This window comes from Mytilus edulis, chromosome 2 (genome assembly GCF_963676685.1).
Source record: "Mytilus edulis chromosome 2, xbMytEdul2.2, whole genome shotgun sequence".
NCBI classification, from domain to species: domain Eukaryota; kingdom Metazoa; phylum Mollusca; class Bivalvia; order Mytilida; family Mytilidae; genus Mytilus; species Mytilus edulis.
Window position 1 is genome coordinate 7357340 of NC_092345.1, and position 17917 is coordinate 7375256.

The 17917-nt window shown below is 33.5% G+C and overlaps 1 protein-coding gene across 2 annotated transcripts in view; it reads left to right on the top strand.

The window, feature by feature from the left end:
• Positions 1–2097: 2097 nt before the first annotated feature.
• LOC139511355 (low-density lipoprotein receptor-related protein 4-like) overlaps positions 2098–17917 on the top strand; it is a 56926-nt gene continuing 41106 nt past the window's right edge. The window contains exon 1 of one of the 2 annotated variants that reach the window (XM_071298006.1): positions 2098–2273. In XM_071298006.1, coding sequence (XP_071154107.1) covers positions 2219–2273 — 55 coding nt within the window. In that variant the 5' untranslated portion in view covers positions 2098–2218. The remainder of the gene's footprint in view (positions 2274–17917) is intronic. The other variant, XM_071298007.1, reaches the window with a different exon arrangement.

A 17917-nucleotide genomic window follows, 5' to 3' on the forward strand; every position in this document is an offset into this window, starting at 1 on the left:
TTTAATATCAAATATATTTTAATTCTTCTATTCAATATTACATATTATTACATAATAATATCAATACCTGGTTGTAATTACATGATTGTATAACACAATGTATAACATTGAATGAGAAAACGGCTTATTTGACAATACAAAAGCTAGTTAACTAGGGACAAATACAAACAGTTATACTCAAGGGTGAACATTCCTGTAACGCTTCGCTGATTTCAGATACAACTTTTTGATAACAAAGACAAAATTGAACAAAAGTCAAAATCAAAATTACACGAAAAGTACTAAAGATGTATGTGTGTATAATTTAAGAAGATAGATTAAAGTTCTTGAAGTTTTTCAAAACCTTTTAAAATAAATAACTTAATCAGCAGCCAAGTATAATTCAAAAATTGTTCGAGACCACGGTTAATTTCGTATTTAGGGACTTCACTGCAACGCATAAATGCTTCTGATAAGCCGTAATCTTCATTTATAGGTGCTGAACTTCCAGTAATACTTTGAAAAGAAAATTCATCATGCGAAAACATTCTTTAGTGTATCTTAAGGTGCACGTGAGTCAATATAAGTTCTCAGCACACCCTATTATGACCACATCGATGAGAAAAAGATATATCATTTCTCTGTATTTATTAAAAATGATGATGAGTTGGTGAACATAAAAGCAATGCTCTTTTTCTGTTGTTAACTCGTCAAGAATCAGTTTCGCTTATTTTGATTTATTTGACCATTTATATAAAAAGCGCAACAGTGACCAATTACAAGGATTTGAAAATAAGAAATAAATAATTAAACCGTCTCCATTAACTTGTCATGGATTGAAACGTATCGATTAAAACTCAGGCTTTTTAACAACATTGTCCTAGGAGTTCTTTACGTTTCATTTTGTCTGGTTTTATGCAGGGGATTTTTTATTTCTTTCTTTCAAACAAACACAAACCTTCTTTCCCTAATTATACAAGAGGCTTAAGAAAATAGGTTTCTAACGTGTTTTTTTTTTTATATATGTGATGGCAAACATATTTAAAGCAAATGATGTGGTATAATTGCCAATTTGATAATTTCCGCCAAAGACTAAATGATGCCATATGATGAAGAGCCGTGGTGCAGTGGTTAGTGTATCTAACTACTAACACAAAGGTACCTGGTCCGGGGAGAACGTTTTAGCGACTGAATATTTGGCTCTCCCTTGACACCATTTGCGAGTATGGTCTTGAGAAACGATGAAAGTCTGTCGGAAGGGGACGATAAATGGCTGACCCGTGTTAAGATAGAGCCATATCTCTTGCACGTAAAAGACACCCTAAGGCTTGTAGATTTCGAAAAAGGGCAGGCTAATGCCGCTACAAGGCAGCACTCGAACCCGCACCCGCAAAGTTGAAAGGGGTAAGTATAAGTTGCAATAACTTGTTTCCCAAACTACTATAAATAAATATGTTTAAGCTAATAATGAGAAATACCCATATCGCATAGCTAGCAAACATATTGCAATTCATTTAGTGTAAATAATCCAATTTTAAAGATTAATTTTGATTGAAAATTAAAGATAGTTATGGCAAGTCAGTGTGCGCGAGTAGGTGAGTTGAATTCTCTTGAAAGGTTTCACTGTTTACATCCGATCTGCTCCATAAATACTTATAAGGTCAATCGTCTAATATAGGCGAATTAGCAGTTTGCATGTTTTCTGATCATATATATCTTTTTAAGTATGCATCAATATGCTCCACTAAATTCTATCAACCGATCTCTACTCCTTCAAGCAGAACACTGGTCAATTGCATTATAGAACGCTAACTTCTGTTAGGGAGCTACCATTTGATTTTTATGGGGGGGCTAGGATGAAAAATTTTGTCCTGCATTTTTTTTTAGCTGTAATCTCTGTCCTGCCTTTTTATTTTTCACTCTGTTTGGTCCTGCCTTTTTTTTTTTAGTTTATCCTGATTTTTTTTTACCTAAATTGTTATCCTGACTTTTTTTTTTTGCAAGTGTCTCATCCTGCCTTTTTTTTTTACTCAAAACTCCTGTCCTGCCTATTTTTTTCAAATTTCATCCTAGCCCCCCCATAAAAATCAAATGGTAGCTCCCTTATACAGGTAAACTTGGGTCACGTGACACCAATGAATTGTGAAAAGCCTAAAGAACATATATACCCGGTATACACACTAGTTTAATTAGTATTGATATGAACATCAAAGTATAAGTTTCTTAAAAAGGAAAAAAAATGGCAGGTGCACGCTGCTGGACCCTACTATATTGTCTTATTTACGTTTCTCAAGGTAAGTGCTGTTATGTTATATATACACCTGCTTATTGTTATTACAAATTATTGATCTTTTAATCCTGAGATCATAACAATGAAATAGTGATTTACTCATGTTTCATATGCATTTAAATTCACATTCAAAAGATTTTCCACTGCTGTATACAAGGATAAAAAAGAGGTCAAACAGTTAGCTATTTAAGGAGACTACTATTCTTCGACTTATATTTTTTTTTTATATTTTTTTTTCTAAAATGGCACCTTTCGACAAAGACATCTGATATATTCGATCTTTATCATAACATTTCAACACAAGTTAATTTATAAAAAAAAAAACCATAACATTCATTGTCGAAGAGAATCTTTAAATTTTGCAACAATTAAAATAGTTTCAAGTGTGTAATCAAATCACATGCACCTTATAATTAATTGTATTGATCTGGTAATTATTATGTAAGCTAACTTATTGACGTTACACAATGTATGTATGTACTTTTGTAACGAATAAACAATAATATGATTTTCTGATTGTATGTTTGTCTACTTCTGCTTAATTTTGACTGAGACTACTCTCATTTGTTGACGAGTTAACGTTGGTCGATACGATGTTGATGCATGGATGTACTTTTTGTATTACTGTATGCATTGTTTTGATACGTTTTCCCCCCGAATGCGCTGAATATAAATATAATATATAATTTTTATTTTATTCCTTAAAGATATTGGATGTGAGAAGTTCAACCTCTTTATAATATAAAATATTAAATATTAAAAGCTATGTGTCATCGCTTTCACAAATGACGTTAACAAAACATTTAAAACAATCTATGACAAATAGTTTCTGGCTATGAAGATTTTAAAAGATATACAGATAAAATACCAAATTATTTTGATTACTTTGCGATTTCATGTAAAACATGTAAAACATGAAATTTCTGTTGTCGTGAGGGACAGACCATTAGTAAGTAATTATGAAATGAGCAGTGACTAAATAACCTTAGATAACAACCAAAATTGGATATATATCTTTAAGTTCGACTGTTCTCGTATAGCCATCGACCACACTTCAACTGCCGACGGCATTTCGTGTGTATTTAAAATAATACACAGTTGTACTAGTTTCCGCTCTGTCTCACCATTTCAGATCAGATCGAAAGTAATTTGGTTATACGGACACTGCACCATGCATGATGCAGATTAAGTATAAACGTTCACGTCTTTTAATTTTTCATAAATAAAAAAAAAATCAAGATGCTCTTATGCGTATTGTATGACATAAATCTTGATATTTCTTACGTACAAGTAATATAAATACCTGCACATCACGAAAAACAACTAAGAGAACGCCACTATATTGAAGCACACACTATGCTACCACATCAGGCCTTGCTTGAGGGGTTTGTTGCAAGTTGAAACCTTGCTACGAACCTCTCAATTATACAATAAAGTGATAGCTGATTCGAGTCTTTAAGATGTACGCTTCGTTTTAAATAATCTGTGAATTTGCAATCAAATTCCAGACAGACGAAACTATACAAAAAATGCTGTATAAATAGTTTGTTTTGAAAAAGTCAACAATTGCAAAATTTTAAGAATACTGCTACGAAACAATGATAAAAAAGTATACAAAACCACACATCCACGAGTATACTAGAGGGGCGGTGTTAACCTTTTTTTGGAGGGGGGGGAACTAATCTGATTCAACCACTCAACTAATGGATAACTTGCGACAAAATTTAAAACTCAAAGCAGTCTCAATATTTGAAAAGCTAACCAATAGCATAAAAAAATATCGTAATTTACCCCAATACTAAACCTATACGTAATCCTCTCCTGGTCAGGGTGATTGTTATATACTTAAGTATTTAAATACATTTTGTAGTTTGTTGATAAGTACATTGTTTGCCTCGGAAAACACAATGTACCCTTTAATACAAATGTGTTAATTCATTTGTGACATGAGGAAATTTTATTGAGTTCTGGAGAATTGACGAAAAAATTTTTTATAGTCCAGTTTATTAACATCACGAGTATGTGCTTGTAAAGACGTTATTGTGTTTTAAAATATTTTCCATTTATAAAGAACAATCGAATTGAATAGTATAGAATTAAAAGAAAAGTTAAGTACTTTGAGATTTGTTTTAATAGTATTTATCAACAGATTGATTGCTTGTTGGTATCTTAACGTCGGGTGGCACATATTTCATGCATGTTCACTACGACATGTATCACCAAACTTAATCTACGAGTAGTAGAAACAAAACACATCTAAATTTGACAGTAGTCATTTAATATGTTTTTACGTTTTATTTGGGTTGCTGATTCTTTTCTTCATTTCGTTTCTTAGTACTGAGTAATTGTTCGATAAAAAGAGTTTACTGGCTTGTCGGTTAATGTATCTCTCCGTTTATATATATAAACATAAAATTCTCATTATTTAAAACAATTTAAGACTAGATATTAAAATAAGCCCCCTTTGGCTATTTTTTAATTTACAATGTGATACGGACGACTGGTAACTGTTGGAAACCATATACTGTGACCTTGACACGTTGAGTTTTTGAAGATTCCTACGTCGTTTATAACTAATGCACATAGTATATATCTGATTTAGACATTCAAATGAGAAATGAAAGACCGAGCTAAACATTATTTAACATAAATTCATGTACAATTATAGTGTTACATTCCAATAGTTTTGACAATAAACGCTGTATCCTTTGATCTTGTAAAAGGTACAGCAAGTTCCCTTAGATATAGACGAACTGAAAAAGAGATGTTCAATCTATATGAGAACCACCACATCTATTGTACGCTTTATAAAATAGAAATCACAATATGTTATCTAGATAAAAAAATCTGGACACGTATTTCAATATTTCTGAAAGTTTTTAATTTTGTATACTAGGTCAACACCATAACTCAGTATGTGGTCAAAGCCAATATTTAAATTCATAAAGATATGTAGCTCTTAACCTATACAGAGCCAAACAAAAATAATCCATCTAAACCAAGTTCTAATATAATGTCAAAAGCTTGAGAAGAATGGACGCACACATTACGTAAAATAACTTTTCAGTAATACCAGTATTAAAAAAAACCAAAAAAAAACCAAAACAATTACATCTATAGAAAAACAAAACTAGACTGTTTCAAACAATACTTTCACTTATCGTTCGAAGGAACTTATTTCAAAGATATAATCTGCAAACTTCGGAAGTTTCCGTCCAAGCATTTAAACACAAATATTCCCGTTCTACATAGATATAGGAAGATGTGGTATGAGTGTAAAGAGACAACTATCTATCCAAATAACAATTTATAAAAGTAAACCATTATAGGTCAAGGTACGGCATCCAACACGGAGCCTTGGCTCACACCGAACAACAAGCTATATAGGGCCCCAAAATTACTCGTGTAAAACCACTCAAACGAGAAAACCAACGGTCTAATCTATATAAAAAACTATATTTACACATGAATTTTTTAAAATAGACCCTCCTCCTAAACAAAAATTGTTTCTTTACTGGTTCAACCGGTGCAGTTAGATAAGGTGCTCGATATATGAGCTGATTCTTGACAACTTTCGACATGAAGAGATGATTTGTATGTCTTATTCTTACGTACGTATCACTGTTATTATTGTAATTTACCATGTGAGGTAAAAAAAAAAACGGAAATAAAACGGCATGGGGCTTGCATTATATAATACTCTGTTTTATAACCGTCGTACTATGTATTATGTCATCTTAAGAAAAAAACAAAATAGAATTACACGTTTCGGAATATCGATCTTTTTACATGTGTATAATAGATACCGCCAGATGTATGTCTATAGCATGCATGAATAAATTATGAAATAACTTTCATATTATGTGGTTATTACTATGATTTTGTAATGTAATTGAAAGGGATTAGTGTCTTATATGTATGAGACTTTATATAAGTGTTAATACATTACTTTACTCACGCATTTTTAGTCAAAATATTTAGTCCAAATACATCTTAAAATGATATCTGTATTAAATATTTAGGTTAAAGTGTAATAAAGGAAAATTTGTCTCTATGGAAATTGTCCTTTTCGCTATGGGTTTTGCTCATTGTTATAGCTTACTACATGGTAAGGGTTTTGTAAATTGTTGTAGCTTACTATAGAGTATTGGTTTTGTATTAAGTTGAAGCTTACTATACGGTATGGGTTTTGCTCATCGTCGTAGCTTACTTTTCGGTATGGCTTTTTTCATTTGTGTAGCTTACTATTCGATATGGGTTTTGCTCATTGTTATAGCTTACTATACGGTAAGGGTTTTGTAAATTGTTGTAGCTTACTATAGAGTATTGGTTTTGTATTAAGTTGAAGCTTACTATACGGTATGGGTTTTGCTCATCGTCGTAGCTTACTTTTCGGTATGGCTTTTTTCATTTTTGTAGCTTACTATTCGATATGGTTTTTGCTCATTGTTATAGCTTACTATACGGTAAGGGTTTTGTAAATTGTTGTAGCTTACTATAGAGTATTGGTTTTGTATAAAGTTGAAGCTTACTATACGGTATGGGTTTTGCTCATCGTCGTAGCTTACTTTTCGTTATGGCTTTTTTCATTTTTGTAGCTTACTATTCGATATGGTTTTTGCTCATTGTTATAGCTTACTATACGGTATGGGTTTTGCTCATCGTCGTAGCTTACTTTTCGGTATGGCTTTTTTCATTTGTGTAGCTTACTATTCGATATGGGTTTTGCTCATTGTTATAGCTTACTATACGGTAAGGGTTTTGCTCATCGTCGTAGCTTACTTTTCGTTATGGCTTTTTTCATTTTTGTAGCTTACTATTCGATATGGTTTTTGCTCATTGTTATAGCTTACTATACGGTAAGGGTTTTGCTCATCGTCGTAGCTTACTTTTCGGTATGGTTTTTTTCATTTGTGTAGCTTACTATTCGATATGGGTTTTGCTCATTGTTATAGCTTACTACACGGTAAGGGTTTTGTAAATTGTTGTAGCTTACTATAGAGTATTGGTTTTGTATAAAGTTGAAGCTTACTATACGGTATGGGTTTTGCTCATCGTCGTAGCTTACTTTTCGGTATGGCTTTTTTCATTTGTGTAGCTTACTATTCGATATGGTTTTTGCTCATTGTTATAGCTTACTATACGGTAAGGGTTTTGTAAATTGTTGTAGCTTACTATAGAGTATTGGTTTTGTATTAAGTTGAAGCTTACTATACGGTATGGGTTTTGCTCATCGTCGTAGCTTACTTTTTGGTATGGCTTTTTTCATTTGTGTAGCTTACTATTCGATATGGTTTTTGCTCATTGTTATAGCTTACTATACGGTAAGGGTTTTGTAAATTGTTGTAGCTTACTATAGAGTATTGGTTTTGTATTAAGTTGAAGCTTACTATACGGTATGGGTTTTGCTCATCGTCGTAGCTTACTTTTTGGTATGGCTTTTTTCATTTGTGTAGCTTACTATTCGATATGGTTTTTGCTCATTGTTATAGCTTACTATAAGGTAAGGGTTTTGTAAATTGTTGAAGCTTCCTAACTGTATGGGTTTTGTTCATTGTTATAGCATACTATACAGCTAATACTTTGAAGGCGCAATTTGACTTATGGTTGTTATCTCTGTGTCATTTTTGCGGAAATGCTCAGGTGCAATGGAATCTTAAACTCTTAATGCTCAAATCTTAATATATATCTGGCCTTCAAACGTTTCAATGTCAAGAGAAAAAGTAGGGTACATTTGAAATTGAGCAAAGGTACATTTGCGGTCTAGTTAGGCTTTTTAAAGTAAACAGATATTAATATAAATGCTGAGTTTTTTAACCATCAATAATATTGTTTATATATATATATCTATCAATATACATACCCTACATTTAATGACCTTCATATAGAAGCGTCAACAAACCTTCAAATACATTGACACTGAATACTCTCTTGTTTGAAACATCTATAACACAATATTTAAATGTTTATCTGGATACGGTTTGTTATTTAACTTAGGTCGAACGCAGACTCAAGTAAGAAATTCGTTTTATAATAAGCGAAATAAAACAATTTTTGTTTCGTGATTACGTGTTTCTATTTAATGCTTATCAAAAATTAAGACGGAAATTGACGTTTGAAAAGAATAACAATAATTGATTTGTCGGTTCTTTCGATTTATTCAAACGTCTACAAAAATACACCAATTACAAAAGAATGAATAGTTCCATTGAATTTGTTCAGTCAGTTTGAAAAATCAAGAAGGTCAATAAATGGTACGAAACTAGTACAACAAAATCTGAACAACTGTTTATAGATGTTTAGATTAAAACCACAAAACTAGGCCTGGCCAGGAAACTGGTACACAATATTCGTTGTAGAATGAATTATATATTTCATATTCGTTAGAAATTCATACCACCAAGATCGTTTCCTCATGCGCAAAACACATGACAGTTGACGACGTTTTAATAATCAGTGCTTGTTGGTGACAGTTACTTAGGGTTATTGGCCTTGAATTCTTTTAAAATTAATAACCTGGTAGATTATTTTTAAATTTAGCAAAACGATATCACTGAAAGGCTGTAATATGTTGGACAAAAGACAAGTTCATCTCTGATTTCATACATAGTTACTGAATGGGATGATGTATGTCTAGAGAAGTATTGTACAAAATGTACTTCTAGATACCAGCATTTTTATAATTTGGAGATTGATACATCAAAATCAAAATTGAGAAATTTTTTAAGTTTTTATCATAACAACATTTTTTTTTGAAACGGGCGAATAATCTATAAATGTCAATGTATGTCGCAAAATGTCTGAACGAAATTTAAAATGAAAAGAAAGCATTTCAGTCCTAAGCAATTGTTTTATCACTTCCCCTCCCCCCCCCCCCCCCCCGATTTTAGCTCGCGAATTACTTGAAAATTTTTATAATCTGAGTTTCTTGTTGACGTTTCCTCTTAGTAGATGTCGTCTGGTTCTTTGTGTTGAAGATGTTGTCCTCTAGATGTCGTCTCGTTATTTGTATTGTTTAGGTTTTCCTCGAAATGTAGTCTGGGTATTTGTGTTGTTTATGTTTCCCTCGAGATGTTGTCTCGTTATTTATTTCGTTGATGTTGCACTCTAGATGTCGTCTGGTTATTTGTGTTGTTGATATTGCCCTTTAGATGTCATATAGTTATTTGGGTTGTTAATGTTGACCCCTAGGTGTCGTCTGGTTATTTGTGTTGTTGGTGCTGACTTCTAGATATCGTATGGTTATTTGAGTTATTGGTATTGCTCTCTAGACGTCGTCTGGTTATTTATGTTGTTGATGTTGCCCTCTAATTGCCGTCTGGTTATTTGGGTTGTTGATGTTGCCCTCTAATTGTTGTCTGGTTATTTGGGTTGTTGATGTTGCCCTCTAATTGTCGTCTGGTTATTTGGGTTGTTGATGTTGCAATCTAATTGTCGTCTGGTTATTTGGGATGTTGATGTTGCCCTCTAATTGCCGTCTGGTTATTTGGGTTGTTGATGTTGCCCTCTAATTGCCGTCTGGTTATTTGGGTTGTTGATGTTGCCCTCTAATTGCCGTCTGGTTATTTGGGTTGTTGATGTTGCCCTCTAATTGTCGTCTGGTTATTTGGGTTGTTGATGTTGCCCTCTAATTGCCGTCTGGTTATTTGGGTTGTTGATGTTGCCCTCTAATTGCCGTCTGGTTATTTGAGTTATTGGTATTGCTCTCTAGACGTCGTCTGGTTATTTGGGTTGTTGATGTTGCCCTCTAATTGCCGTCTGGTTATTTGGAATGTTGATGTTGCCCTCTAATTGCCATCTGGTTATTTGGGTTGTTGATGTTGCCCTCTAATTGTCGTCTGGTTATTTGGGTTGTTGATGTTGCAATCTAATTGTCGTCTGGTTATTTGGGATGTTGATGTTGCCCTCTAATTGCCGTCTGGTTATTTGGGTTGTTGATGTTGCCCTCTAATTGTTGTCTGGTTATTTGGGTTGTTGATGTTGCCCTCTAATTGTCGTCTGGTTATTTGGGTTGTTGATGTTGCAATCTAATTGTCGTCTGGTTATTTGGGATGTTGATGTTGCCCTCTAATTACCGTCGGGTTATTTGGGTTGTTGATGTTGCCCTCTAATTGCCGTCTGGTTATTTGGGTTGTTGATGTTGCCCTCTAATTGTCGTCTGGTTATTTGGGTTGTTGATGTTGCCCTCTAATTGCCGTCTGGTTATTTGGGTTGTTGATGTTGCCCTCTAATTGCCGTCTGGTTATTTGGGTTGTTGATGTTGCCCTCTAATTGCCGTCTGGTTATTTGAGTTATTGGTATTGCTCTCTAGACGTCGTCTGGTTATTTGGGTTGTTGATGTTGCCCTCTAATTGCCGTCTGGTTATTTGGGTTGTTGATGTTGCCCTCTAATTGTTGTCTGGTTATTTGGGTTGTTGATGTTGCCCTCTAATTGTCGTCTGGTTATTTGGGTTGTTAATGTTGCCGTCTAATTGTTTTCTGGTTATTTAAGTTGTTGGTATTGCCCTTTTGATGTCGTCTGGTTATTTGTGTTGTTAATGTTGACCTCTAGATGTCGTCTCGTTATTTGTATTGTTTAGGTTTTCCTCGAAATGAAGTCTGGGTATTTGTGTTGTTTATGTTTCCCTCGAGATGTTGTCTCGTTATTTATTTCTTTGATGTTGCACTCTAGATGTCGTCTGGTTATTTGTGTTGTTGATATTGCCCTTTAGATGTCATATAGTTATTTGGGTTGTTAATGTTGACCCCTAGGTGTCGTCTGGTTATTTGTGTTGTTGGTGCTGACTTCTAGATATCGTATGGTTATTTGAGTTATTGGTATTGCTCTCTAGACGTCGTCTGGTTATTTATGTTGTTGATGTTGCCCTCTAATTGCCGTCTGGTTATTTGGGTTGTTGATGTTGCCCTCTAATTGTTGTCTGGTTATTTGGGTTGTTGATGTTGCCCTCTAATTGTCGTCTGGTTATTTGGGTTGTTGATGTTGCGATCTAATTGTCGTCTGGTTATTTGGGTTGTTGATGTTGCCCTCTAATTGCCGTCTGGTTATTTGGGTTGTTGATGTTGCCCTCTAATTGTCGTCTGGTTATTTGGGTTGTTGATGTTGTCCTCTAATTGCCGTCTGGTTATTTGGGTTGTTGATGTTGCCCTCTAATTGCCGTCTGGTTATTTGAGTTATTGGTATTGCTCTCTAGACGTCGTCTGGTTATTTGGGTTGTTGATGTTGCCCTCTAATTGCCGTCTGGTTATTTGGAATGTTGATGTTGCCCTCTAATTGCCGTCTGGTTATTTGGGTTGTTGATGTTGCCCTCTAATTGTCGTCTGGTTATTTGGGTTGTTGATGTTGCAATCTAATTGTCGTCTGGTTATTTGGGATGTTGATGTTGCCCTCTAATTGCCGTCTGGTTATTTGGGTTGTTGATGTTGCCCTCTAATTGTTGTCTGGTTATTTGGGTTGTTGATGTTGCCCTCTAATTGTCGTCTGGTTATTTGGGTTGTTGATGTTGCAATCTAATTGTCGTCTGGTTATTTGGGTTGTTGATGTTGCCCTCTAATTGCCGTCGGGTTATTTGGGTTGTTGATGTTGCCCTCTAATTGCCGTCTGGTTATTTGGGTTGTTGATGTTGCCCTCTAATTGTCGTCTGGTTATTTGGGTTGTTGATGTTGCCCTCTAATTGCCGTCTGGTTATTTGGGTTGTTGATGTTGCCCTCTAATTGCCGTCTGGTTATTTGGGTTGTTGATGTTGCCCTCTAATTGCCGTCTGGTTATTTGGGTTGTTGATGTTGCCCTCTAATTGCCGTCTGGTTATTTGGGTTGTTGATGTTGCCCTCTAATTGTCGTCTGGTTATTTGGGTTGTTGATGTTGCCCTCTAATTGCCGTCTGGTTATTTGGGTTGTTGATGTTGCCCTCTAATTGCCGTCTGGTTATTTGGGTTGTTGATGTTGCCCTCTAATTGCCGTCTGGTTATTTGGGTTGTTGATGTTGCCCTCTAATTGCCGTCTGGTTATTTGAGTTATTGGTATTGCTCTCTAGACGTCGTCTGGTTATTTGGGTTGTTGATGTTGCCCTCTAATTGCCGTCTGGTTATTTGGGTTGTTGATGTTGCCCTCTAATTGTTGTCTGGTTATTTGGGTTGTTGATGTTGCCCTCTAATTGTCGTCTGGTTATTTGGGTTGTTAATGTTGCCGTCTAATTGTTGTCTGGTTATTTAAGTTGTTGGTATTGCCCTTTTGATGTCGTCTGGTTATTTGTGTTGTTAATGTTGACCTCTAGATGTCGTCTGGTTATTTATGTTGTTGATTTAACTCTCTAGATGTCGTCTACTACTGTGTCATTGAAGTATACCCAGCATCCCCTTTTATTCAAGTGCAAGAAGTTTGTCTCGAAGGTCCGTTATACTTCAAAAGTGTCGAATATCTTCAGTAGCCAGTATGCGTTACACTTAAAATTTAGTAAACAACTGAAAGTGACATTTACGCAATATTGAGAAGTAACTTGAAACCGCTTTCCATCATACCTGTTTTGATGATGTTTATAATAAACAGTGCAAAATATATATGTTTACCTACATGTACATCGTCTATTAATTTCATAATTAAATTGAAACGGCTGGCCTGTTTACCTTTAACTGATGATATATTACAAGACCTCGTTTAACTATCCATGAAGCTGATCGAATCTTAAAAAGATAATTTCATATCCCTGAAAAACATTTGCGGTCTAGAAGTACTATTAAACTATAAATTACTTATGGGATAAACATATTAGATAAAATGATGACAAGGGATACTTTGGAAATGAAAATATAACTTCTCTTATTTTATTGATCAAGAAACCCAAAACTTTCTCAGCGGTTAATGGCAAAGCATAAGTATATGCACAATATTTAACGATATCGACATAGCTGTCAGTTAAAATAGTTCAACAACTCACGCCATTTCAAAGATATTATTGTGTGACCCGAAAAGTTCCAAAAGATATAACGTAAATTGTAATATCAACCAGTTTACGGACCATACTCAAAATCTTTACCATTGCCTCTTACTAGTATATTTTTAGCAAATTGAAAATGGATTGATTGTAAGGACACGCACGCTTTAACTAGATATACAATGGTTCTAAGAACATGCAATGGGAACACCAATTTTTTTTGAAATTTGGATAGACTGTACTGGTTTGTGTGTGTCCATGCTCAGTTGTGTGTGTCCATGCTCATTTGTGTGTGTCCACACTCATTTGTGTGTGTCCATGCTCAGTTGTGTGTGTCCATGCTCAGTTGTGTGTATCCACGCTCAGTTGTGTGTGTCCACGCTCAGTTGTGTGTGTCCATACTCATTTGTGTGTGTCCATGCTCAGTTGTGTGTGTCCATGCTCAATCACAAGTTGTGTGATTCCATGCTCATTTGTATGTGTCCACGCTCAGTTGCGTGTTCTATTTCTTTGGTTTTATGTTAATCCTGGAAAATATGCAATGCGTTAAAGAAATTGTTATCGTATATTATAAGCAAGCCTGGGAAATAGGAGGATACCTAGGTACATCATATTACTTGCTTTAGTACAAGTTTATATTATTGAAATACAATTTTATTCAGCTTAAGGGTTTATATAATGGGCTTTTGTCTTTTCTTATGCAATTGATGCATACTTTTAGTTAGTTTTCCCCTATATAGGTATTTAACTTTTAAGTAAAACATAAGCTTGTTTAAATTCTTGACAATACGAGTGTCAAGTTGTTTTTGTAGAGATTTAGATTGCGACTATATACCATTTACCTAACGCAAATCACATAGGCTATATATTTTTTTCCGATTTTGTGTATAATTGTTAGGAGTTGTGGAGTTGTTTATTTCACCAGGAACTAACTAAAGCCTCCAAAGAAGCGTTAAACGTTACAATCTCTGTAAAAGTACTCTATATATAACCGACGGAATTAAATTAAAACCCTGCAGTATTTGTTCTGTGGTCAAATATGTTTGATGAATACCATATACGATACATAAAAAGTAAAAACAAAGGTCTATAAGTAATGGCCTTCTTTTTTAAAGTATAAAAACAAGTGCAATTTTCGATGATTTCCGAGGTTAGAAGTTTCTCCGTACTAACAGCCTAAAGCAATAGTTACAACTAACAAACAGGATGCCTTCGTTCAGATGAACACCGATAAAAACATTCATTACAACCGGACAGCTAACGTTGTGACTATCCTTGTATTAGTCAGTTTTGGATGCGTACAAAATAACAAAGAGTTTTATTTTATAGTCTTAATATCAAGAAAAGGATCTAAACAAAATAGATAACTTTCCTAGCAATCATTGTTGTTGTACATGTATGTGTACGATTTGGGACAGAAGTAAACATGACGAATTACATATTTGTTTTTTGTTATTGGCCGTTATTTCCCCTTATGATTTTGTTTTGCATTAATTTTGTCATTTCTGAACCCATTATATCATGCTTGGCAGTATGAGGTTGCATGTTTTTTCCGTTCGATGAACTATATTTGCTTAACCTTCTACGTTGTTCTCTGCTGGAGAGTTGTCTCATTTAAAAATCCTATTTTTATATTTAGTTTACATAATTCTTTTCCCGATGTTACATATAAATGTCCGCCCATCGATCAGTTTACTGCATCAGAAAGCAGATTTCTTAAGTATAACAATTTACTGGTATATTCTATATATAATTGATTAAAATCATATTTCGACTTGTGTATTTACATGCATTAGAAAAGGTTCAAATCAGTGTTAAGATTTTTCCGCTACAGTTAAAATAGAAATCCCATAAAGATGCACAGTTTATCAACCAGAGTTACATGGCAAAAAGCTATGTTTTGGATGCGAAGCATTCTTTTAACACACTCCAACATATATCATACACCATGTTATTAAAGTCTACGAATTATTTAACATTTCTCGTTATAAAACATTTTTTTTTGTAAAATGTTGCATGAAACTCTTCATATAGTTTGAAATAAAACAGATCATTGCATATGTATATAGTAAAAATACTGTCTGGGTGTGAACCATAACATTGGTTTGGATTTCTGACTTCTGACAGTTGTTGTCCATTCGATTGATGTGTTTGAGCTTTTGATTTTGCAATTTGATTTAGGACTTTCATTGTTGAGTTTAGTATTTTTGTAATTTTTACTGTTTGAGAGATACTAAAGACTGACATGTGATTCTCAGTGTCATAGATTTTTTTATATAAGACATTTGAGCATCAAAACTGACAGTTCAGTGATCATGCCGCTGCCGCTGTGTTTAAATATATGCTAACTTCCATATGATAATTAGTTAAGCACCAAAAAGAATATGACCCTTTTCTGGCCGCTGAAGATACCAATAGTTTTCATTTTTGTTGTCATGTCTTGGGATAATAACCGGTCATAACCAATGACACTGACCAAGGTTGGGGAGGGCTGATGTGTACCATATTTGTTTGTCGTTAATTGTTTTTTGTATATAAATTAGGCCGTTAATCTTCTCGTCGAAGTTTTTAACATTTCGGGGTCTTTTGTAGCTGACTATACGGTATATGGGCTTTGCTCATTGTTGAAGGCCGTTCGGTGACCTATAGTTGTTAATTTATGTTTCAATTGGTCTCCTGTGGAGAGTCGTCTCAATGGCAATCATACCACATCTTCTTTTTATATTATCAGGAAACGAGTCTTTAATTTGTTTTGAAATGCACTAATTTTTGATATACAGAACGTTATCCTTATGTTTCTTTCAAATGTAATTTCACTCGTATTCGGTACTCGCCCGCGACTCGGTATAAATGTATAATGTTTATGCATTACTTTCAGTGACCTGTTATAAGTGTCAACGGTTTTAAATTTAAAATTTGTATAGGCAATGCCAAAAATAACATATTGTTTGAATTGTGTCTTATTAAATGTGTGACATAAGGTTTCATTACAAATAGTACGTCATATTTTTTTTACAGACTGTATAGTGAGTGTATCATATTTCTGTTTAAATCTCCGACCATTTAGAAGGATATGTTTACATTAGATTTAAACTATTTACAGTTTTCACCCTTAAGAGTGGTGAAACAAGAAATAAACCTATAACAAACATACAGTTCAAGTTCATGTGGACTACTGATATTCTAAGTGGTAACATTTGAGTTACTGTTTCTTGATTGTATAATCGCAAAGGAATCGAATGATACATTGGCAGAAAAATAGCCAAAAATTAAACGCGTTGGAATGCAATCAATTTAAATATCAATATTTTTTTTAATTGAGATTAAGTCAAACAATGTTTAAATTGATGCAAAACAATTATGACACATTCATTTTTCCTTACACTGTTCTCTCCTTGAAAACTTCTGCAATAAAACATCATTGGATTTGTGCATCAACAACAACATTGGAGCAACGTATATTTTAATAACAAAGGGTTTTTACTTTAAAACGAAGACGTATAATATTGTAGTAATTTGCCTCAGTTTATTATTGGTGATAGATCGTTGGCTTTGTGTGTCATGCCCAACCACAGAGAAGTAAAACAACGTGTATTAGTATGTCTTCGATTGGATAGCTTAAAACTAATCCCCCAAAAAAGGTTTGATATATAAACAAATGTTCGACAAACCTCAGACAGTTTCTTTTTAATTTTGGGTATACATTCTGCTGTGGTATTGTATCTAGAATTTGAAAACATGCATTTTCAAAGTGTGTGTGGGTGTGTCTTTAATTTTGTTTTATCTGAGAAGTTATTTTGGTGGTATCGTTGACAATGACTATTTTAGTATTGACAATCATTTCGTTTATCAATAGAAACCAAGAAACTCCATATATTTGCTCATATTCTGTAAAAAAAAAAAACCTTGTCAACAACTAATCAGATAAGAAAAAAGGATCAAAAGGTTGTAATCTATAAATATCTTATAAGTTATTTAATAGATACAAACATTACAATCATTTACCCAAACATAACATAAAATTAGTTGTAATTGATGAAAAAATGACATTTTATACATTGTTATATCATACTAAATTCTTTCATATTAGTTGACAAGATTCCAGCAAATGAACATAAAACAAGTGTGGAACGGTTAGATCTTATACTTATGTACTTTTAAAATATGTGTAGAAAAATAAAAACATAGACAAGCAGCTAACTCATTTTTTTAAAGTTTAAAACAACTATTTGCAGAAATTGCATAGTTACTTAAAACTTATGACTGTTGAAAACCATTACAACGAGTCAGTTTGAACTTTTATTCGAAATGAACATAAAGGTACAATATCTTTCAAGATAATGTACAATAATAAGGTAATATTATATAATAACTTTAAAATCAAATACAGTATTAACAATAGTAGGTTCGACATTTGTATTCTTATATCCATTATCAGAAATCAACATGTAATGTCATTTCTTCATATGGTCTCATATAACCTCCTTGATATGGTTAAGAAATCGATAAATATACATAAAAGATAGAAAGAGTTACTGTCATAAACCTTTTATTCAAAAGAATATTGTCATTTTTTGGTCCGAATATTTCACCCATACCAATAAATACAGTACTGAACATGAATTACACAAAAGAAGAAAGAAAAGAAAGCAGTGATACGATCGAACCTGTTGATTTTATTATACATAATACTCTGTTAGTAATGATTTTTTTTAATTTA